Raw genomic sequence first — 23,088 nt, 5'->3', positions numbered from 1 at the left:
GCAAATCAGAGTGAAATTATCCACAAACAAAAAGATGACATTACTTTTTTGGTTTGATGTTAAAATTAAAATTGGACTAGAGCATTTGCAGGAAAAATAAACATATATTTGGTGATGCCTTAATAGAAAGACTCAAAAAACAGACGTTTTCCAAATCGGTCCTAAAAAACACATTTTAAGACGTTTTTTATTCCTATATCTACACAAGGTGGCATCAGAAACCACAAATATAAAAAGCAGAACTTAAGATTTTGTTTTCCTGTCGATGTGTTGAGACGGGAAACCTTTTCCAGGGTTGGGCTCCAGAGGTTACCGACCTGCTGGGACTCGTGTAGAGGCTGTTCTGAACCTGGCTGCCCGGCGTCGTGGTGGCAGGGGTGGACTCGTACTCTTGTAGAACCGGTTCTGATCCAAACTGCAGCGCTCCGAACTGAAGATTGAGCCCTGAAATGTCTGTGGAGCCGGGCATTTCGACGGCCATCGCTGGAATCTGAGAGAGAGCAGAGGAAGAAGAACATCAGGGAGGAACTGGAATAAAACGAGCTTAACGATGCTCAACATGACACTTATAAATGAGAAGAAAGAATGCAAATCAAATCAATGCCTATTTTATGTGTCAAACTTGCCATATTTTTTATGTGGTTTTCTAAGTTCTGGACTAAACACTACATGTGCTTAAGTATTTTTTAATCATTTTAATGCAGTTTTTCCAAATTATATCAACCAGTCCCTTCAAATTCTTGTGAATTATTGTGGAAATTCATGCAAAAATCAACAAATCTCCAATTTTTTTTTTTTTTGCATTAATACCTAATTGAGAATTTATTGCAGATTTTCCTCAAAAATTGTTAAGAACTTTCTTACTGTACTAAACAGCTGCCTCAGCTTCAACTGATGTCAGATTATAGTTCATGATCTATACAGCGACTAATAAAATGTTGCATTTATTGTCATAAATAAGTGTAAATATCGCAAATATTTCCAAATTAGTACCACAAACACTTTTATTTTAATTGCAATATACAATCAAGACAATTGCAAAATCCCGGAGGGACTGAGAAGATGTTAGATATTATTTAATTTTAAGAATTCATTCATATTTTAAACAGTCTGTGAATGGGTTTTATCAATTTATTCTGGCACAACCAGCCCTTTAAGAGCTTTCATGATCTTGATTTAGCCCCCCAAAAATTTATTTGACACATTTTTTTATAGGGCCAAAGTATTGGCCCTTTATTGATCCACATCAAAATCTTGTTAAATCATTGAATGAACTCAACACACTGACATTTCTTTTCACATTTTTGGATTTCTACTTTAATCTGCACTGAAAAAAAGATTTTATTTAGCAGATTTTAATTAAATGTGATTATTAGCAGCTGTGTTTTTAAAACATTTCCCTAAATTGTATGAATATCAAAAACTTTTTTGTGTCTCATGTTTTAAAAATATATAACACTCTATTGCTAAGTTGTTTACAACTCCTCTAACTTTTTCAAATTACAACTGCAAACCTTAATATATTGTACTCAAAAGTATTTGCTTACTTCTGATAAAAACCTAAAAATCTGTTGCAAACTTTTGTATTCAGCCTGAGATGAAACTGAATTTGCAAGTCTAACCAAACATCAAGAGTCTTGAACATTCAATATTTTATAAAAATGAAATTGAACTGCAAGGGAACGTACAGTTTTTACAGAGTAAAATTCAAGAACTTTAAGTATTTTCAAGGTAAATTTTCAAACTTTTCCAGCACCACACTTTTGAGATAAAAACACAAATGAACTAAAAAGAAAAGTTTGAATTCACGACTATAGGACTTCATTTATTACCGTTTAAATAAAAACATTAGATATTACCTTTGTGGAAATAGAAGTTCTCTTCTTCTGCTGTTTGAGTTTGTGTTGCTGTAAAGGCAGTGGACTGGAGCCCTGGGCGTCTGAGGAACTCGGGGAGACCTGCTGACCCAGAGAGGGGACGGCGGCCATTTTGGGAAGAGAGGACGCAGGCGGCGGCACCGCGTGCGGTGAAGATGCGGTTTGTTGCGGTAAGGAGGAGGAGGAGGAGACAGAGGAAGGTGGAGGCAGCCCTTTGTCCTGCAGGAAAACGTCCAACATGGACGAGGTCTGGGTGGCAGTTTGGTAGGGCTGCCGCTTCGTAAAGGGTGTGTGGATCCCAGATTCTGACTGAGTTTTCATCTCTGCACAACAGCGAGGGCAAAACATGACAGAGTTAAAATCAGAAAATACCTTAAATGTGACTTTTATTTAAATTAAGGAAAAGTAAAGCTTAGTTTGATCCTCACCATACTGCCCCAGAGTGGAGGGGTTGTTGTCCCAGGAAGAAGGCGCTGTGTTGGGAGGTCCAGCCTGGGAGTGCTGTGCTGCCAGCTGGGCCAGCGCCTGGGCGGTCTTGTACTGCTCTAGGAACTGGGAACCAGTAGTTCCTGTGGTGCCTCCTTTAGGGTCTCCCACATCCCCAAATCCCTTACCCAGCATGCTGGCCTGCAGTGCATAAAGGCAATAAAATCAGGTTGTTACATTACTGTTAATATGTTATACCTGGAAATATGACAACACAGACCAGGGGAGTCCAAAATGTGGCCTGGGGGCCATTTGTGGCACGTGAAATGATTTTTTACTATCAGTTGTGAAAACAGCCTGAGACATGGGGGTCCTACGGCCGTCCAAATGTTGATCACTGCAGGGTTTTTATCAGAGTCTCACCATGCTGTGCTGGGAGTACGGGGCGCTGGAGGATGTCTGGGAAAGTGGCCCCCCTTGCTTGGAGTTGCTAAAAACCAGAGACTGGGGCAGAGAGGAGGGCTGGGCGGCCTCCATGTGGGCGTTTTCTGTCTCTGAGGATGAAGATGGGGGAGTCTTCCCCAGCAGCACCGCAAGGTCAATCCTGCAGCAGGTGACAAAGCATGTTTAAAGCTTGAATGTTGATATTCGTCAGGTTTACGTTAAGCAAAGAATCTCTTACTTAGAGTGGAACGATGGGTTAATGTATTACTTGATGCAAAAAAAAAATCAAGAATAAAACTACTATTTACACATCTAAAAAACAAAAAAGGAAACATAATCTAAAATAAAACCCAACCTCTGTCCTTTGGTGATTGTGACATTCTCTTGAGGCGCAGGAACCGATGAGACGTTGGAAGCTGTAAAAATCTTGGTCTCTGACAGCTGAGGAAGAGAAGAGGAGGATTGGACCGTTTGCATTTGGAAGTAAATTTTAAAAAATGACATTTATCAGATCCAACTTTCCAGAGTTATCAGGGGTTTGTGTTCATTTTGAAATAAATGAAATGTGAAGTCTAAAAAAACTGAAACTGGAAGGAAGGAGAGAGGGAAAAAAAAGGGGGAAAGTCGGGTAAATAGCACAAGATACAAAATAAAGAAGAAAAAGGATGCAAAGAACAAAGATGGAAAGGAAGGAAGTGACAAAGGAAGAACCACAAGGAGAAAAGGAAAAGAATGAAGGGATGATGCAGCAAAAGACAAAAGGAAAGAAAAAAGAAATTTGGAAGGATAAAAGGAGAGAAAGGCAACAGAGATGAAAGGAGGGACAAAAACAGAGGTAGGATATAAAGGTAAGGCAGAAGAAAACATCAAAAGATGAGGAGGAAAAGAAGAACACAGGGAAGAAAAGAAGCACTAGAGGGAGGAAGGAAGGCCTTAAAAAGGAAATAAAAACATGAAAAACAAAAGAAAGTAATAAAGTAAAGAAGGATAATACATTTTTAGAGTGTGGGAATCAAGTATGGAAACAAACATTTTCACACACACTTCTTTTTCTAGAACTTGAAAACACTGAAATTAACTTTCCCTGTTTGCACATCAGTGGATCTCAATATTTTCCACGTTCTTGTTAAAATATCAGGTTTTCATGAGGTTCAAACTATGAAGCCAAGGCGTTTCTCTGAAAAACTGTAGAATGTGAACAGCCAACTCCTGAAACACTCACATCCTCATTCCAGTCCTCGGTGCCCCATTCCTCTGTGGCAGGTCTCCATGGAGCTGTCAGCCAAAGACAATTTAATCAATGCCTCTAAAACAGTAAAAGCTCATGTAAAATAAGAGAACAGACAGCCTTACCAGGAGCAGAGTCAAACTTAGGTGGATAATTTGTTCCCTCTCCTGCAGAATATTCCAAAAATTAGAAAAACAATCAAAAAGAGAATATTTTTGATTTGTGGCCTTTCTTACTGAATGTACTTACTTGCTCCCTCCTCTAACTCCACGCCTCCTGTGTTGTTCCAGGTACTGCCTCCTCCATAGTTTTCCTCTGTCTGGGCTGGCTCAGCATAGTCTGCAGGGTTGAAAGTTCTGGGAAACACAGAGAAAAGTTAAGAACATGTGCAGACAAATCGGCAGCAAAAAACTGCAGAGGCCTGCACAAAAAGGAAACAGCTCAGTCTTCAAAGGTGACCTATGCTCCTCTGAACAGGTTAGGATAGGTCTATGGACGATACAAAACATGTTCTCTCCCCCACACAAAATCCATTCTTAGAAAATGAGAATTTAGTGTCACTTCTGCCCATTTTGAACTCCTTTCAGAATGAGATATTTTAGGGACTCCTGTCACTTTAAATTCAGATAATCTGCTTATAATTCAACGTTTACACTCGCATGTGAAAATGGCTGCAAACAGATGCTCAATTATACAACTGTTAATCTTTGAAAAGCATTAATAGAACCTCCTGCATAACCAACAAGAATGCAGTAAATGGTTTCTGAATGGTAAATCAACAGCAAAACACTTTACTTTTCCAGCAGCCGTTGTACAGCGAATGCAGTGGTAAAACCAGCTGACCAAACGCACTGGAGTTCCATTGAGGTTGCTAGGTAACAGCAGGAACTTTGTTGGGGTTGCTAGGTAACAGGCGTAACATCGCTGGGATTGCTAGGTGACTGGCAGTGCCTGCCAACTAGTAGCGTTACATTTGGAAGGTTTTTTAGACGACCCATTTTCCAGATAACAAAAAATTACTTATTGCTAAAAAAAAAAACATCTGTATGGTTCTTTTAAGCACTTCTGTTGTTTTTAGAAGCAGTAGAAACTCAAAAGTAAGTACAAAAACATACAAGATGTGAATTTTCCACCGCAGGTCACCTTTAAAGCTCATTAAAATAATATAAATTTGTGATTTTACACCTAGGTGTGAATTGCTAACATTGCAATGAAGTCAAAGCAGAAAATCAGATGTTTTTTTTATGACTGAGTAAATAAAAAGTCAGAAGTAAATATAGAAAATATGCTGCGTTCTTGTAGCTTCTACTGATGCAAGTCTTATTTGTGCAAAGTGAGAAAAATCCCATCATGGGCAAACTAGAGATATGACCAACAGCAACAAGTCAAACTAGTCAAAACACTTTCATTATCTGCATAAGATCCTTCCAAACAAAGACACATTCTCGTCTTAAGGAAACAAACCAGTGGTTGAACTTCAAGTGTTTTCTACATATAGAAACAGAGAAAATAATTTTTGATTGTGGCGTTCAGTTTTCTCTTATTAAACAGGCAGCAGATTAGGACGTCACATATTTGTTTTCCACTGGAGATCAGATTATTTTCCATCATGGCTCGTTTAAAGCTACTGTGGAACAGATGCAGTCATCCAAAGCAACTGAAAGTTAAACTAAACTGAAACACAGCGGAGGTTTGGTGATGAATCAGCTGTACAGCTTTTACTTCAGTCACTAGAGTCATTTTGCAATAAAAAAAATAAGATTACTGTGCAATTTTGAGAGTAGTTTTAGTTAAGGTTCATTTGAAGCTCGTTTTTCCACTCCTGATGGAACGTGGGGAGGTTTCACATAGATAAAGACGGAGGGTTTGAGGTCAGGTCACCCCAATTAAGAAATAAAATCCAAGCCAGAATGTTGGTTTCCAAGCCCCTTGTGTGAAACCTCAAGTAGAAAAAGGTAGTAAGAAAGTTTGATAACCAAGAGTGACAGAGGAAACTACTTTTCCCTTTATAATTACAATCAAGGTTTTCCCCAGAAAACCTGTGTTTTCATATTGAAAATGTTAAAAGTTGACAAGGTATTTGAAAAATATGACTCTGCAATTATCTACTACTGGAAGACATTATTGGCGATACTTAAACACCAACGACAGAGTATTTAAAAAGAGAATCAATAAAACATTTAGCAGATTGATCTGAAAACAAGCTACGTAATGCTGGGAACATTTAAAGGTAAAGTAAATTAGAAGAAATATTACCTAAAATGTACAATGATGAATAAGTATATTTGTATGCATAATTAAATATTGTCAGGGTAGAAATTTAAAGTATTTATTGTATGAAGTTTTCAAGTTTTTTCCTACATAAAAATGTTTTGTTTAGTAATATCTGCTGGTTGATGCAGTATTTTGATTTGCTTGTTATGATTGGTTAATTATTCAAGAGGTTTTCTAATTAAATAGAGCTTACACATAGATACATGCAGTGCAGATCTACCCAAGTAAAACCTACACCGATTAAGTGTTGAAATGAGACTTTCAGCTGCTTCCATTCACTACCATGTTTTGCAAAAACACTGCTCAACTCATTAATGCAAATATGGTTGTTGCACTGATGCAATCTGCAGCAGATCAGAGTAATAATGCTGATCAGATATCAGAATATCTACCTGAATGCAACCAGAATTTAAGCATTTTCCAATTACATCGTTTGCCACAAGTGGTAGCTGAGGACGACTTAAATTTCTGGGTAGGGTGTCAGTTTGTTAGGTATCCAAGCCAACATTTCTCCTCGATTTTATGAACTGGCGTAAAAACATTTGCGTTGTGAAATCACTGCTTTACTATTTGGTACCAGATACATTTTTTTCCCATATTTTATGGAGTTTAATTTTGCTATCATGAGTTACAGCCCAAATACAAACAGAAAACTTATAAAAGGATGATATATATATATATATATATATATATATATATCCTCATAATGAGTACAAAAGTGAAATATGCCTAAAACTGTAGAGCCTTTTCCAATGTCTTGGAATACAGACTGAAGATCTAGCGAGACATTATGTAATTGTTTGTTGTACCACTTAAACCTCTTGCAGCAAATCCCTAAATTACTGAATAGCTTTGGGTTACATTGTTCTGGTTTCTCTCTGGCAGCACACTGTACATAAACATACACTCGCTGTAATGCTACCCAGGCTTTCATGTCCTAATTCAATGCTTGGTTTCAGTGAGAGAGAAAATTTGATTTAGGCTTCTGAGGAGGAACCGCACAGCTCCTGACCTCAATCACAAAAGCCACAGTCTAGATTTGAGGCAGACTCTGAAAGGATTTACAACATAAGATCTGTGAGTATGTAAAAAAAAAAAAAAAAAAGAAAAAGGAAACATTGCCATCCGCTTTATTCATACCCGTTTAATCCAAATTCAGTGCAATGCTACCCGTTAGGAATGCCATCACAGACAAATACTTCTGTCAATCCTGTGACACAGATCAGCCAGTCGCTGAAACTAAAATGCAAACATGGCGATAAATGCAGATTTTTTTTCAGAATGAGATTTTTTAGACGCTATGCTCTCCGTAGAAATGCTCAGCCCAGGCTGCTCTCTCTCATTGGATAAAGTTTTTCCCCCACCTTCCGATTAATGCCCAACAATAGACTGGGGTCATGCTTTCTGGTGACTATGGCAACAGGTAAAAGTGTAACAAAAGGCAATTGCTCCCTTACCCCATGCCTTGTGCCGAAAATCTGCCTCCTCGCCGTGCGTTTACCCCTGGAGAAAACAAAACGGATGCATGTTTAACTTTTATCAGAAAGAAAAGCATCAGATGCACCATCTGAACAAAAATGACTTTTTCTAGATGATTGCTTACCAACAGTTGCCCTTCCTCTGCCCCTGCCTCTTCTGCCTCGCTCTGCTCCTCGTCCAGCCACTCCAGCTTTGCCTCCATCCAAGCCGTTCTCCTGGCCACGGACTGCAATTATGCAGAGAAAGGCCGGTATTGGATTACAACACCGCAGTGCACACATTCCCCAGGAAAAATGACCTCAAACTGAGTCACATATTACTGGGAAGCTAGCAGAAAGAAGAGATTTTTATGATTTATAGAAATCAGAAAAGAAATCAAAATGAAAAACAAGTTTGAGTCAATTTCGCCAGCTTCAGTCTCTCGTATCAACCTGACGGTATAATATCAGGAGCATCCCAACAAGAGGGGCAAATATTTAACTGCGCACATTACTGATTTAAAGACTGAAAAAGATGGAAATATGAACAAAAGATTGGACAGAAAAGTGTCAGATGGTCAATAGAAAGCTCAGAGGGAAATATTTTGCTTCCAACAACTACTGGAAGGAAAAACTTGTTTACATCTTCATTTTTAATGTTAACACAAATTGAACAGTGCCTTGCAAAAGCACTCAATACACCTTGAACTTTTAGCAAGTTTCGTCTCAAAGCTACACATCTTTGCATATTATTGGGACCTTATGAGGTAGACCAACACAAAGCAAAGTGTGGGGGCAAAAAATTATGCAAGGGCTGAATAAAAATGAGGGCCATGGCTTAACATTTTTACTTGCAATACATTTTTTAACGCATATGTTCTCCCTCTTCCACCTCATTCATGTCGTCAAAATGTGAAAATGTTCAGTGTGACTGTCTGCTACCTGCCCTAGCTAGCCGTTATGTTTGATTGTATGCACTTACATGGTTAAAAATGAATAAAAAATGTGAAAACGTTAAGTAGGGTAAGAATATTTCTCCAAGGAACTGCAACAATGACAATTCCTCGTGCATTATCTTTCAGCTGGAATTATTTACTAAATACCTGGTTTCACAAATTTAAGAAACTAAACATGTTCAGTTTGTTTAAATTTGTGAAAAGCATAAAACGCATTAAAAAACAGCTAATTATAACCATCACAAAGCAAATCAGAAACATGGGAATAAATGTGATTAATTATAGAGAGAAGTTTAAATTTGCAAAGTATAAACGTACACTCTCGTCCTCTGCTCGATCCGCGGCCTTTCCGTGGAGCGCCACCTCGACGACGTGCAGCATCTTTCTCTCCGCCTTTCTCTCTGTTCTCTTTTCCTTCCTCACCGGTTTCCGCCTGGCTGATTTCCTTCTGCCCAGACACTCCTTTCTTCTTCCCCACCATTTCCCAGGAGTCCTGGAGAAATTAAAACAGGGTCCTTCCAGTTAGTGTTGAAGTTATCTGTGGTTTATTCAGAGTGCTTGGCCTTTACTGCAGGACAACTGGTCGGATGGTCACACGGCTGGTGGATAAACGTTTTTAGTGGAAGAATAAATCTAAATGAATGATGCAGGGTTGAATAACACTTCTGTTTTTGTCGCCAATGGCAGATCTTCAATTACGTGGGCCAACACTGGCTGCTGATCCTTTCACTTAAGCAAGAAGAAATTGCTCCTTAATGACTCTACAATTAAACTGAGGTTATTCTGATGCATTTCCACTACTTTACGGTTTCAGTTTCTGTTTATATTCAGCTAGGAATGTCTGTGCAGTTATTTGGGATTATCTTTATATCGCATTTCAAGCCCAATTTCAACGTTTTGAGCATTTATCAAACATGAAATGTTTGATTAATGCATTCCTGAGCGTTTACGCTTTCAAAAACAGAAATAAAAAACTGGAAAAATTGATGAATGGACAGCTGGAAAAGGGATACAATAATGAAAAAGGATGAACAGATGGATATTGATTAGCAGACTAAAAGAAACAAGAACAGACATAAAAAATGGACAGACAGATGGAAAAATTGACAAAAACTGATGAAAAAGTGAGTCGGTGGATGGAAACAAGAACTCAAGAGCTACAACAATTTCTTCTAAAACAGGAAAGTCCTTAATTTTTTTAGCAGACAAAACATTTTTTAGAAACTGGTTGCAGAGTATAATATCTTGTTCATGCAAAAATTTGTGAAATAAGTTTAAAACTGTGGAATGAAACTCTAATCTGACTGATGACACCAAATGCGTCATAGGTGACAAAAACAACGGTTGATTTCATGTAAATGTTCTGCAAAAACTTCTACAAAATGTGGAGTCTCGATGCGCATGTCCCACACGCCATGTTAAGCGCCACCTACAGGCCTGGAGGAGAGAAAACATCATTTCTGCTTCTTTTTGTCTCTACGTGGACGAAATAATTTCTGGAAACAGTCTGAATTTGTTTCCAGACGCAGGTGATACAGACAATCCCTTTTAGGAAACAACTTTCCATTGTGGACTAATCCAGTCGAAACAGCATGAAGCAGCAGATTCAGCTGTGCAGAAACCTGGTGGCAGTGATTTAAGCGTGTTGGAGATTGGATGCAGGACAGTAGCTCTCGAGTGGATTGGACTTGGCCACCCTGATTCTAGATAACAGGCAAGGAATTAAGTCAAAGGCTGAAATAATTAGATTAATTTTGATGAATCGATTATTGAAATAATCATTAAATGGAGTATAAAAGCCAATTGCTGGAAAAAAAAACTACGCAGTCAGAGCAGTAATTGACTGTACAAAATATATACATTTTGCATTTAAGGAAAATTAAAAACTAAATATGTTCTACCACAAACATTCACTAAAGGAATGGTGCATCATTGCATATCATTGCATTTTAGGCAATGATATATTTAAGGGAGTTTATTTGCATTTTTTAATATTTCTAATGCTGTATGAAAAGGCTAATGTAGTTAAATGAAAAACTTTTTTATCTGATTGACAGTCTGAATAATCGATTACTAAAATAATTGGTAGTTGCTGCCCTAATGGAACTACAATTATTTCACACCATTTTCTTTTTCAGATCTAATCTGGAAAACATTCACTGTCTATAAACTCTGGCATTCAGCACTTAAGACAAATTATACCAAAAGATATGAAGACTTGTTTTTTTCCAAAGATCAGCAACAACAAACTAGAAAGGGGAAAAAATGTCTTTAGACAACCTTTCTATGCATCCCTTTCTAACGACAATTCTTCATAAAAAGTGGAATATCTGCCTACTTCTGCAAGCTGCGCTGCAAAAGAGAAATGATAAGTAAATTTCCCCCACCAAGTGCGGTTTAAGCCTGGGTGGCACTGATTTCTCCAGAGGCCGCGTCTTAAACAGAGAGCATACTCACAGTGTCCGGGCTGCCCTCCAGCAACACGTTAATAGCTCTGTTGACGTCCCCGTTGCAGTCGTGCAGCGCGATCATGGACTCATCCTGGTCCTTGCCTGTGATGTCAACCAGCTGAGAGAGAAGCGGTGCAACAATGAGACACAGAGATGAGCCAACGCTTAGGTTTCTGCAAGTCACGGTTCTTGTTAAGAGAACGTCAAAACAAAGTGAAATAGTAGGTTCTTATATAGATACTGCAATGAAAGTCTAACAGAGAAGATGCTGCTGCTGATTTAAAGTGTTTGTGACAATATCTCTTCTCACGAAGGTCCACTTGTAGCTCCATTCATAAACACCGTCAGGCTAAATAACTCCAGGCAACGTTAATAACTTTTCCTAAAAACCATGTGATGCATGAAGTCTAAAATCTATATTTAATAAAGTCAACAACACAGTTAGGATTCATTCTTGAGGTTTCGCTTTTGGAGCAAAACTGCTCTGGCAGCTTCTCCATGTGGAATGCATAAAATGCTGAGAAAAGACACGTGACCAAAAGAAATAAAAGACGCATACAGTTGCTGCCTGCAGCCCCAACAGTAAATATGGATTTATAGTCAGCAATGCAGCTCAGATAAATAATAAGGTTTAAAATTACCTTTATATAAAAAATGGTCAAATTAAGATATGAAATTTGCAAGAAAAGTGCCTCTTCACACTGTTACCCTCTAAAAAGAAAAAAAGAAAAAAAAAATTGGGAACTGAGCTGTATTTTTACTTTTCACAGAACCAATTTCTAGAAGCTGTCTTATGGTGTGTTCACACCAAACGGATTTTGAGCGCCAGGTGCATCTGATTTAGACTCAAAGTCTATGTGGAGGAGCGTCAAGGGCGCTTCACGGACTGCGCGATTTGAAAACTTTTGGGCCTTTCGCTGGTTGAAAAATCTGATCTTCCGCAACTCGACGCGACATGTCAACCAACACGTAGTGGTGCATTTTCCGACGGGATCTCAGAAAAAAAATCAACTATGGAAGTTAACCGTTTGCTCTCGTCCAATAATCTCCTACTAAGAAAGTTATGACTGCAGAGACGGGAATAGAAAGGACCTTGGATGGAAAAGGATCAACAAGGAAGTCGGAATGTCAATAAGTTATAACTTTTACTATTTGAAAATATTTCCCCGTACTCGAGCTACCCAAATGCATCCAGCAAAAAACGTTATTTAATGTTTCCTTAAATAGATGTTAAATAAACGTATTTATTTGGACGAAATATGCAGGACATGTGGAAAAGTTTGAGGGACTCATGTCACTCCTTGGCATACACCAAGAGCAATTTTGACGCATCCGAATCTCGTCTAGAGCAAAATGTCAGAGTCTGACCTCAAAGCGCACACACGAGTAAACTTGAAGCGTCAGGCGCTTTTTTGAAACGGGTTTGGTGTGAGCACACCATCAGAGCTGATTTGGTGGAGGAAAAAAAAAAAAAACTATTTCTGTCCCTTAAAGAAATTTCAGACCTCCTTTTTAAATGATTCCAACAATAACACTAATGGAGTAAAGTTTTGGATTTTGTAGAATGGGAAAGGAAAAAAATAAATGCTTATATTGCTACTAGGAACAACAAAGTAAAAACAGAGAAGATCACTGGATTGTTATGCAAACTGACTGACATGCAAACTGCAGATACAGTGCAGGTCAGTAAAACAAGGCAGTAATAAAACAATGCGATATAAAAAAGGCTCACCTGTTTAACCTTCTCTTCAAAGTCTGCGTCGTTGTGGTCTGAAATCATCTGCGCGAGTCGGATCTGCTCTGCGGTGGCCTGTCAGAAAAAAAAAAAAAAAAGAGAGAAAGGTGTCCACCATTTGCATCCAACCGACAGGAGATTTCCATTCTCGTTGAAACAGACGTAATTTATATACAACTTCTCATGAAGCCTCCAGGTACAAATACAAGCAATGAAGCTAAAAGCTACTTAAATTTTGTTGTAATCTGCTGCTGTTTGACTTTAAGGGCCAAACATAAGAAACTAACAGGAAAAATCTATTTTAACATCAAGTTAAAAACTGGAAAGTTCTCAAAAGGTACAGTCTCTTATTTAACTAATTAGTGTCAGTTTGTATGTTTTACACATAAACATCAATTTAAATGCTGAGAATAAACTCAGCATTTAAACCTCTGAGAAGATATTTACCTAAATAACAAAACTTACAAGAAAAACTCTCAGATTTTCTTATGTCCCTGAGAACACCATAAACAGTAAGATACAACTCCTTAATAGACTTTTTTCTTCCACTCAATTTTCAAGTAAAAGTTTATTTATTGAGACAAACAAAAAGTATTCTTTGCATATTGGTAACTAGTTCTACCTCCAACTTAACGTTTTGTCTTCAGTACTCAGGTTTAAATCATCAAGCAGATTCTTTATCTAAATAATCCCAGTCCAATAGTTTGTTGGAGTGTGAACAAACTCTGCAGGTCTCTAAATGCGTACCTGAGGCCTCTGCTTGTGCTGTGTCTGGCTCTGTGTTTGGCCCTGTGTCGGCTCCCAGCTGCCCCGGGCTCGGTTCCCGCCCATGGACGTCATCATTTACAGTATATACAAATAACAGTATTTACAAAGGAATAACACCTGAGGAGATAAGGAAAGGAAAAGGGTGTAGCAGAACTTTACGAAACTTACATATACACACAAGAAAACAATAAAAAAAACCTTAACCTTGTCGGTCAGTTGACCTGAACAAGAAGTAAAGCCTTTGTATACTGGTCGCAGCGCCACACAGAACCTTCTGCATATAAACTTTCAGATCTGCAACATTTTATGGTCAAAAATAAAACGTACAAAACATTTGTCTTTTCTCTCTTACACAGACTACAATCGCTGTCAATTACCATCGTTGTTTTATTAATGCTTTCATGTGCTGGGACCGGAAACAGAAGTCTTACTACATAGATGAAAAATTTGCATTTTTGCTGAGATGCACTCATCAGATTTTTGTGGTCAATACATATTTATGATTGCTTTAGGTCTGAGTTGCTTGTTCAGATTTTGAATGACTCGGACTCTTTTTCAAAGGACTACAACTCATGAAAGAAAAAATGTGCTGAAGGTTTTTTTGTAGATAGAGATTGTAGTTTAGACTCAAACAGAAATTCATTTTGCACATCAAGTTTTTATTAAACTCAAAAAGAGCAACAAAGTAGAAGCTGCTGGATATGCATTCGTAGACTGTAGTGGGAAATCTGAATTTTTAATTTAATGAGAAGAAACATAAATACGAATATCTTTAGTATCTGATCTACCAACCACAGATCAGAGGTGAAATTAGCCACTGATCTACTCACTGATTCGTTATATTTACTTTTTCATGCAGTCCTTAAAAGTATTTCAAAGAACTATGCAGGCGTATATCAGCTTTTAAATTTTGCTGGGTGATAAATTGTCCCAGAAATTATTGTGATAAACAATAGTATCATTTTGAGACCATTGTTAATAGCATTAAGAAATGTCATAATAATGCCAGTACACTCTGAAAGATAAGTAATTAACTTTTAACACTAGAACTGGAAGACATTTTAAATATCCAAAAAAACAAACAAACCAAAGACAAATTAAATGGATTATGAACTCTAAACAAAATATATTTAGATATTAAAATACATTAGGAATTTTAAAGCAGGGATAGATTTAAAAGTGCTTTATGTGTCAATATAAAGGAACGTTGGAAAAACAAAAGTAAATTCATCAAAATAATTAAATCTCTTTTTCTTGATTCAGAGGTCAAATCACAAAGCAATATTGTTTAGAAATCGAGGTTCTCCAGGAACACTGCGCTGCTCGTTTTACGTTTCTTCCTGATTGAGGCGACTGCAGCTGTACAAAAGCTTGTTAATCAGCCATTAGTTGAAATAACTTTTGCTGAAGCAGAAACAGATCTGAAGCACAGCATGCAGGGTAATGTGCCTTGAGGATGAAGGCTGAAAAAAAAATATCCCTCTTCACTTATTTTTAACTTCAATCAGCTGATTTTGTTTTTCTATCAGTATTTTTTTTTTTTTGGCCCAGAGACCAAAACTTTACCACTTTCTACTTTTTTTTTTTTTTTTACACAACATTTTTTGTTGCTTTTCTGTGTTAAATAAAATAATTTAGCTCTTCTTGCATCCATGTCGTACTTGGGCAACCTTTTATTACTCACACAAAGATCCAAGTTTGCTCATCGAAAACTTCTCAAAAGAGGGGAGCTGTGAAGAAAACTATCAAAAGAAATCCTGGTGGCTTCATGTAATATGATCAGTTTAACTAAATTTGGAACTTGGATCTGGGAATGTCATCATTTCAAGTTTAAAATCCTTTTAATTTTCTAATTTATAAACTTAGTGACCAGACCAACATGCAAATTTCAACTTCTGAGTGAAAGTTGAACATTTAAGTCAGTTAGCTCCTTCAGCCATGCTACAATGCAATGTTTCATTTTCTCTTTGTTTTTATGACAAAGTTATAAAGTCCTGTTATATTACTGTTGTAAAAGGTTTGTCAATATGGCAATACTAGAAAAAACTTACTGGAATATTTACCCTGGAGAGACTACTGCGTTTTTCACTTGGAAATTTAAGAAATTAAATTATTGTGACATTTAAAATCAACATCATCATACTGGGAGAATAAGCCCATGCTAGTCAGAGATATTTGAAAAATGCCAAATTTTGGCTTAAGTTGTTGGTCAATAAGTATATTGCCTGATCTTTAAAATAATTAAAGGTAAAAATAATTTTATTAAAGCCTGATAAGTCCATGTTTAGAAAATATATAGAGAAAAAAAGTTTTATATTTTTGCTGATTTTCAGATAAACTCATGCTAATAGAAGAATATGCAACAATTTCCTTTTTGTCTTTGTTGAGAATAATAAAAAATAAAGTCTAATAATTAGGAAAGATTTCAAGCAAACCATAAATGTGCATTGGCCCAGAAACACCTGTGCATCTTCAATAATAACTTAATCTAATGTGTTCTTTCAAAGGGTCAGGGTTAAGCTTCAACACCCAGAGGGGAGTCTGCAGGATCACTCACTGGGAGAATTGGGATAAAAGCCAACCACAAAAGACACCGTTTCCAAATCTGGGTCTGGAAATTCTTGAAAAAATTAAACAACCTCAATTTGGTCTTTGGAGGACAACAGGATCCATAAAACAGGATAGAGATGTTAGCTTTATTCTAGAAGAATGATGATGATATTTCTCCTTGAGGTGACTGGTATCTCAGGAGCACCTGCTAGTTGCAGTCATCATGGTAGAGCTGCAAAAGAAGATGCTCCAACTACTCTTAAATCTGTTTGGCAGTATTTTTGGGCTTTCCAGTAAAAAAGATAATTGACAGAGTAACAAGAAACGAGCTGTTGTTCAGTTGCTGAAGGAGACAAAGAGTTGCTGGGCGTTACAATCACAGCAAACGCTACCAATAGCAACTGGGAAAAGTACTGCAGAGCATGCACAGTTTAAGCACTAACCTAAGGCCTAAAGAGATAAAAAGAAATCAGAAAAAGACGTACAGTTTGTTGAGATTGTGGCAAAAATCTATAAAGAGGCAGAACAAAGGCCTTCATGCAGCATAAATTTGATCTTTGAAGTTTCTTTTAAAGTAATATTAAAATCTAATCCCGTCTCGTTCTCGTGAACTCAATGACGTGTCTCGTTTTGAGGGTTTTATGTATCGTTACAACCCTACTTTATACGCATTTGCAGTTCTCTCCCATTTTTTGCCCATATGCATCCAGGGAGGGGAAGCAATCCCAAGAGCAATATGAGCTTTTAAAAGTCCTTTGATTAGAGAGCTGGGCTTAATTGGCCATGCAGCAAAAGAAAAAAAAAATGCAAACACTAACTAAAACATAGCCAAGCAGATATTCGTCATAAGGAAATGGTTATCCAACCTATGTTAGGTTAGGTGACTACTTAATCTTGCTCAGGTTACGTAAAAGCCGTGCTTTGACAAGCCCATAACAGCAAACCAGTAGCCAGGGCCCGTCGCATATACAATTATATGTCACTTCGATAAGCCAGCCACATGGTCAACCAGTTAGCCCAGCAGCTAATCGTTGAAAGAAAACATCCAGCTCTGAAGTCTCGGTGGGCTTCCGCTTCTCACAGCTTCACCTCATGGCGACAACGAGGCTAACTTTACCAGCTAACGAGCTAACACAGCTTCAGAAAGCTGCCAGGAGAAAGCAGCAATACCGGGGATGGCTTTAGTTCACTGCATAGCCAACAGGTTAATTAGCTCACCACCTGTTTAACGAGCAGCGAAGCTTTCACAGATGAAGAAAGAAACAAACAAAAAATACGCCCTGTTGCTATAAGAGTATTGCTAATAACTTGAAGCTATGCTAAGTAATGTCGTTTGTTTCGGCGAACTGTAACTTTAGCTAGGTTAGCAGTTTGTGCACTACAACGTTTACAACCAGTGTCCCTCCGGTGTAACCCCAAACCCGGACTGTCTACTAGGAAAACACCGGGGCTGAAGGCAGGCCTGCAGGCCGCTAAGATGGAAATAAATAACAGGCGATACTGACCAGAAACCCGGCTCAATATATTACACACAGCTACAGCCGACAAGATGTCTCGCTGTCGAACTACTGTTCGGATTCAGGGCTGTGTGTAATTCTTGAACTTTTGTAGAACAAATTAAAGGAAATGTATATACAAAAAAAAAAAAAAACCCGAGCCAACAAGCCCACAGACAATAAACGAGAGGCTGAATTTACCTGTTTCTTTTCCACTCTGACGCTACGGAGAACTGCGTCACGTGGTTTTTCACAGAGCCGCTTCGAGGAAACAGGAGCCACACCACGTGATCACTTTCGGATATGTAGTTAGATATCATCAACCGAGTTGTGACATGCTGAAGATGTTGATGCACAACACAGGAGGCGACAGGGTGGAAGAAACAAACTGCAGCTGGCGTGTGTCCTCCTCACTGTGGAAATCAAAAACAATCCCCAGATTACTCTAACACAGGTACACAAGAAGGTGAAAACAATTAAAGAAACAATTTAAAAAGAAACTAACTCATCTTTTTTGGAGAGTACTTATGTCTCATTGTTATGTATTCGTAAAGTATGGAATATGTGTTTAGAAATGGAGGACTTATTAGATAGATGCAAACTTTATTTCAAACTCAAGGTCCAAGTAAAACAAAAACAACAAAATAACAAACAACCAAACAGATGCACAAATCTACAATCAGCTATTATAATAGCTATTATTGACTAAATGAAAGGTTCCCCAAATAATAACAGGGTACATCTAATCTGGAAAAATATAACGATCAGGAATTTTAAGCATTTGTAAATAAGTAGAACAGGAAAATCACGCAATGTGGGGTTCCCAATGTGCCTAACATATTTGTAGATTTATAGTTTAAATATTTTTATTTGCAAGCTTGTCATTGTTATGGTGTTGTATCAATTCATCCTTCAAAGTTTTTGCAGTTTTAAAAGGGAACAGAAGTTTGTAGAAAAAAGAAAAACATCTAGGTGTCCATACTTTATTCAATCGAAATCTAGATTTCTGATACTTGACTTGTCTGTCATATGGACTATAGAGTACAGATAGCTACAAAATAGTTGTGGCGCAAACTGTGTTCTGTCATTACTTAATATATTTTGTTTGTCTTGGTCTCCGGTTGTTTGCCCAGGATCGCCTCTGCGTGGAACTTTGGGGTTTCCATACGATATGATTTTTAAATCCCACTATTATTATTGCTATTATTATTAGCCGTGGCATTATTATGCAGCAATTTACACGATGCAGCAGTTGCAGTATTACCATTTTAAATTGTTACATATATAATACCACCACCACCACCACCACCACCACCACTACTACTACTACTACTACTACTACTACTACTAATAATAATAATAATAATAATAATAATAATAATAATAATAATAATAATAATAACAACATAAATGCTTTAAGTGTATGCTAAAGTAGAGTTTGATTACTTTAATATCTCTGTTGTTTTTTGAGAAACATTTGAAGGTCTACATTGAAGATAATCAAATAAATAGATAATAATCCCCGGAAAAATATGAAAGTGTGATGTGAAGAATTTATTTGAACTTTGTCCAAAGCTTTGTACTCAGAGATGAATCAAATCGCTTCCTTGATGTTTTATTTGTGTGCTGCCTTGATCGCCACTCCTCACCAGGAGGGGGCAGCACTGCACCATCCTGTGTTGCGCAGTAGTTGTCATCCTGTCAGTTCAAAGCTAGCTCAAGGTAAAACCGGTATTGGAAGTAAACACTATGAAAAGGGGCGATTACGTTATTACGGTATAATATATATATTTTTTTAAATAGAAGAATTATTTAAATACAGACATGTAATAAAGCGGTTTATACTGCGTTGGCCGGATTCGGCTTTTTATTGAACGTACCCTTAGCTACCGAGCTAATGTAGCCACAATCGTTGAATTTATTGAAGTTTACAGGCAGAATGGCAGATTCGTCGCCTCTGTCCGGGGTCAATGTTGTTTTGGTCATGGCTTATGGCAACTTGGTGAGTCACTTACCGTATCTAGGGAACATTATAAAAAACAGTTGCGTAATATTGTTAAACTCTAAAGCTTTGTCTGGCTTTGTGCGCAGGTGTTCGTGCTGCTGTTTATCTTTGTGAAAAGGCAAATCATGCGGTTTGCGATGAGATCCCGCCGTGGACCGCACGCACCTATTGGTCACAATGCACCGAAGGTAACTGGACTTTTCTCACCTTTAGGATCTGGTGCTTCTAACTTTATCATTTACACAAGAATCTATTGACAGGGCTTGAGGGAAAACATCGACTCCAAGCTTTCTAAGGTCCAGGAGATCTGCTTCGAACCTCGGCTCCTGTCAGAGGGGGATGACCGACTCAGGAGGGGATCGCAGATGAGTCAGTCCTATTTTATTATTATTATTATTATTTGCTTCCTTTATCACTCTGCAAAATTACGATTTTCCAGTTTTAATGTAACAAACCAACTCTCTCCCTCCAAGGTTGCTACAACTATCTGTACCGAATGAAAGCCCTCGATGCTATTCGCGACTCAGGTGAGTTTTAACATTTAGTTTCTGTTGGTGGTTAAGATTAAAGCAATATTGTCATCATTCTCTCTACAACAGGTGTCAGAAATCCCCTTAAATTATTTACTTCTGCGGCAAGGCAACAGTGCAAACTTATTTTCACATGAAAACCTGCAAAAAACCCCAAACCCTACAACATTCTGTTACAAGTCAATTTATCAATATCAGAAATAAAATACCAGTATTTTAGATCTATATCATAACATCTTCACTCATACTTTATATCATTTTTCAACTATTCAACTCAACCTTATAGTTAAAGATGGCAGGTGGATAACTGAGCATATTAATCTTTGGAGGCATGTCTTTTATACACACATCTGGCACTACAGTTTCTTTGCCAATCAAAGTGCTGCATGCAGACATCAAAGAATGGTCAGTTGAAATAATCTCCAGATCCACATAGGTGTAAGGAATTGGTATTTTAGCTTACTAGTGGATAAAAGTCACATGCCCAAAGAAGTTAGCAGGATTCTGATCTTAGGTCAAGTAAAATATGATAAATGCAAAAAGAAAACATATTACCCAAACCCAGCTCCCTCCAGACTTCCTCTGTAAAGTCTTTATTTATTGCAGTAGTATAGTGTCACACAACCTTTACCTTGAGTGCATTTAATCCAGAGAGGAGGGAGAAACTATACTTGGGAATATTTCTGTTTTCAGCAAAATCATGTGCTAAAATTATTTGTAACTCTGCTGTTAATACTTGAACTACCCCATTTTTGCCAATATTTAAGCACATCTTGTATATAAACAGTTAACCTACTGAAAGGCTAAATGACTATCCAGTTTCAGTTCTATAAATAAATGAATGTCTTTATTTTTCAAAGCAGATTAGCAAAACAAACTGATTATTTTGTGTAAATTTTAGGAAACAAAAAATATACAGAAACACCAACATTCTGCTTTCATGTAAATAAAAAGGACGTAATTATGAACATTTGAATAACCAAAGAGATGTTAACATCAACAGAAATGATAAAACTGGTGACGTAATGAACATAAAGAATAAATAGCACTGGAGTTCCTGATACCTTTTGAAGAGAAACAAGTCCATAGAGCGCTCTTTGTTTTGTTTTGATGTGCTGCTAATAACTTAGGACATTTTTTTAAGTACAGCACTGATTTAGTCAAACTTACAGAGCAGTCGTTCATTTTTTTAACAGGTTCACTTCTTTAATATTTTGGTTTCCCTTTTTAGGGATTCCCGTTCAGGAGATAAGCGGCACTCCGAGCGCATTTACTGGCCGCAGCTTCAGGAACTGGCTGGTGGAGCTGCGCAATTCCCACTCTTTGATCAAGAGCAGCCGCAGCGCGCTCATCGATCGCTTGCTTGAAGGCTACGACAGCGCTCGCCACGGAACCGGGGTAGGCGAAGGACCAGTTAAATTTACCCCCTCTGGCTAAAAGTAGAGGGAAGCTCGCTAACTTTCCTCTTGCTGTGTGACAGGCGTTTGGCGAGGCAGAGTTTCTGGAGTACCGACAAGCTCTCGATGAACTGGTTGACGTGTAAGTGCTGCCATGCCGGTCCAGACTTGAAAACTATTAAGTTTAAGTAACACTGTTGGAACAAGTACTTTAGATCACATTATTCATGCTGACAGGGAGAGAACTGAACAGCTTCCCAGCTGTGTTTAGGCTAAGTTCTCATCTCTTCACCTCACCGGAGATCTGGTGAAGTTCCACCTCCCTAGTTGAAGTTCCAACTAATTTGGATACATATTTGATTGTTTTCAAAACGTCTTCTGTCTGAACGGTCATGTTGCGCTTTATGCAGCTTTTATATCATTAATGTGACACTTGCGTCATAATTCTGCTCCAGAAAAAGATAAATCCAGATGAATTTGAAGCACATCACATCACGATCCCATCACTCCTGGCTCTGACTACACATCCAAACAGATTTCTCTACAGAAGTTGCAGTGAATGCTCCACAAAAAGCCGTTGATATTAGTTGTGCTTTTTTTTTTCTTTTCTCTTTTTAAACAACAATCTGAAGCAAAGTGCCGCTGTGACCTCAACTTTTTTCTTTTGTGCATGAAGGTCGTTTTGGGAATGTAAACACTTTACCAGAAGTCTTGTTGCGGTCGGGTTAAATTAGTAGTATGAATGGAAACGCTAAAGAAACAAAAACAAGATCAAGATGTGCAAACATAGCCTTAGAACTGCTAGAAATCTTTTTTTTTTTTTGCATCAATTTTAGTTTAATGTCACTTAGAGCTGTTTTACCAGTTTACCAGTTTTACCGACAGTCATCCCTCTCTCCTCTCCTCCAGAGTGAAGGCCTACTCCAGCAGCACCAGTTTGGACCAGCAGCACCAGTCTGCGGCCAAAGACCTAACGGGCTCCCCAGTCCGCGGCGCTCCCTCTACCATCCAGGTCACCTACCTGCCCTCCACGGGTCAGCGCAGCAAGAGGCCCAAACACTTTCTGGAGCTCAAAAGCTTCAAAGATAACTACAACACACTGGAGAGCACGCTGTGAAACTCAGACGCTCGGAAGGAGAACCTGTGACTGCGTGTTTCTACGTTGTGTTTTAAAGTTCTCAAAAAAAACTGGGACTTTTCCAGGCATCGCCTTTTTGTGCACACACTTCAGAAATGTTTGCAAACTTTGGACCTAATGGGTAACTAGACCCAACCTGCTACAGATTTCATTTTAAATTATTTGACATTTCTTTTCAAAAGCCTGAATGTGAATCTAAATATTAGGGTTTTTTATTGTTTGTACAGCTGTGAAATATTTAATTTATAACTTATTGATGCTGTTTGGTTTGTATTTATCTGAGATGTGTTTATATGTGACTTAAAGATGAAAAGAAATAAAAACAACCATACATCTAATTCAGTTCCTGTTCTTCAT

The 23,088-nt window shown here is 37.9% G+C and overlaps 2 protein-coding genes across 6 annotated transcripts in view; one reads left to right on the top strand and one right to left on the bottom strand.

Moving 5' to 3' along the window:
- Positions 1 to 17,961, bottom strand: part of ubap2l (ubiquitin associated protein 2-like) — a 30,989-nt gene extending 13,028 nt beyond the window's left edge. For 4 of the 5 annotated variants that reach the window (XM_007542496.2, XM_007542499.2, XM_007542498.2 and 1 more), the window contains exons 1-15: positions 17,863 to 17,961; positions 13,595 to 13,732; positions 12,845 to 12,922; positions 11,120 to 11,230; positions 8,981 to 9,155; positions 7,853 to 7,954; positions 7,707 to 7,752; positions 4,225 to 4,331; positions 4,101 to 4,142; positions 3,970 to 4,022; positions 3,103 to 3,188; positions 2,727 to 2,907; positions 2,306 to 2,504; positions 1,860 to 2,200; positions 318 to 490 (exon numbers count right to left, since the gene is read on the bottom strand). In XM_007542496.2, the coding sequence (XP_007542558.1) occupies positions 318 to 490; positions 1,860 to 2,200; positions 2,306 to 2,504; positions 2,727 to 2,907; positions 3,103 to 3,188; positions 3,970 to 4,022; positions 4,101 to 4,142; positions 4,225 to 4,331; positions 7,707 to 7,752; positions 7,853 to 7,954; positions 8,981 to 9,155; positions 11,120 to 11,230; positions 12,845 to 12,922; positions 13,595 to 13,690 (1,790 nt within the window). In that variant the 5' untranslated portion in view covers positions 13,691 to 13,732; positions 17,863 to 17,961. Of the gene's footprint in view, positions 1 to 317; positions 491 to 1,859; positions 2,201 to 2,305; positions 2,505 to 2,726; positions 2,908 to 3,102; positions 3,189 to 3,969; positions 4,023 to 4,100; positions 4,143 to 4,224; positions 4,332 to 7,706; positions 7,753 to 7,852; positions 7,955 to 8,980; positions 9,156 to 11,119; positions 11,231 to 12,844; positions 12,923 to 13,594; positions 13,733 to 17,670; positions 17,800 to 17,862 lie in introns of those variants that run through there. The other variant, XM_007542497.2, reaches the window with a different exon arrangement.
- A 1,368-nt stretch (positions 17,962 to 19,329) lies between these two features.
- On the top strand, positions 19,330 to 23,066 carry LOC103130960 (uncharacterized protein C1orf43 homolog). The gene is made up of 7 exons (XM_007542495.2): positions 19,330 to 19,663; positions 19,753 to 19,854; positions 19,927 to 20,035; positions 20,140 to 20,193; positions 21,428 to 21,594; positions 21,677 to 21,735; positions 22,503 to 23,066. The coding sequence occupies exons 1-7, from the start codon at positions 19,601 to 19,603 to the stop codon at positions 22,708 to 22,710; spliced, it is 762 nt and encodes a 253-aa protein (XP_007542557.1). The 5' UTR covers positions 19,330 to 19,600; the 3' UTR covers positions 22,711 to 23,066.
- Positions 23,067 to 23,088: the final 22 nt, after the last annotated feature.

This window comes from Poecilia formosa, unplaced genomic scaffold (genome assembly GCF_000485575.1).
Source record: "Poecilia formosa unplaced genomic scaffold, Poecilia_formosa-5.1.2 Scaffold701, whole genome shotgun sequence".
Taxonomy (NCBI): domain Eukaryota; kingdom Metazoa; phylum Chordata; class Actinopteri; order Cyprinodontiformes; family Poeciliidae; genus Poecilia; species Poecilia formosa.
The sequence above is the reverse complement of the archived record's forward strand: the minus strand, read 5'-3'. Positions and strand labels throughout refer to the sequence as shown.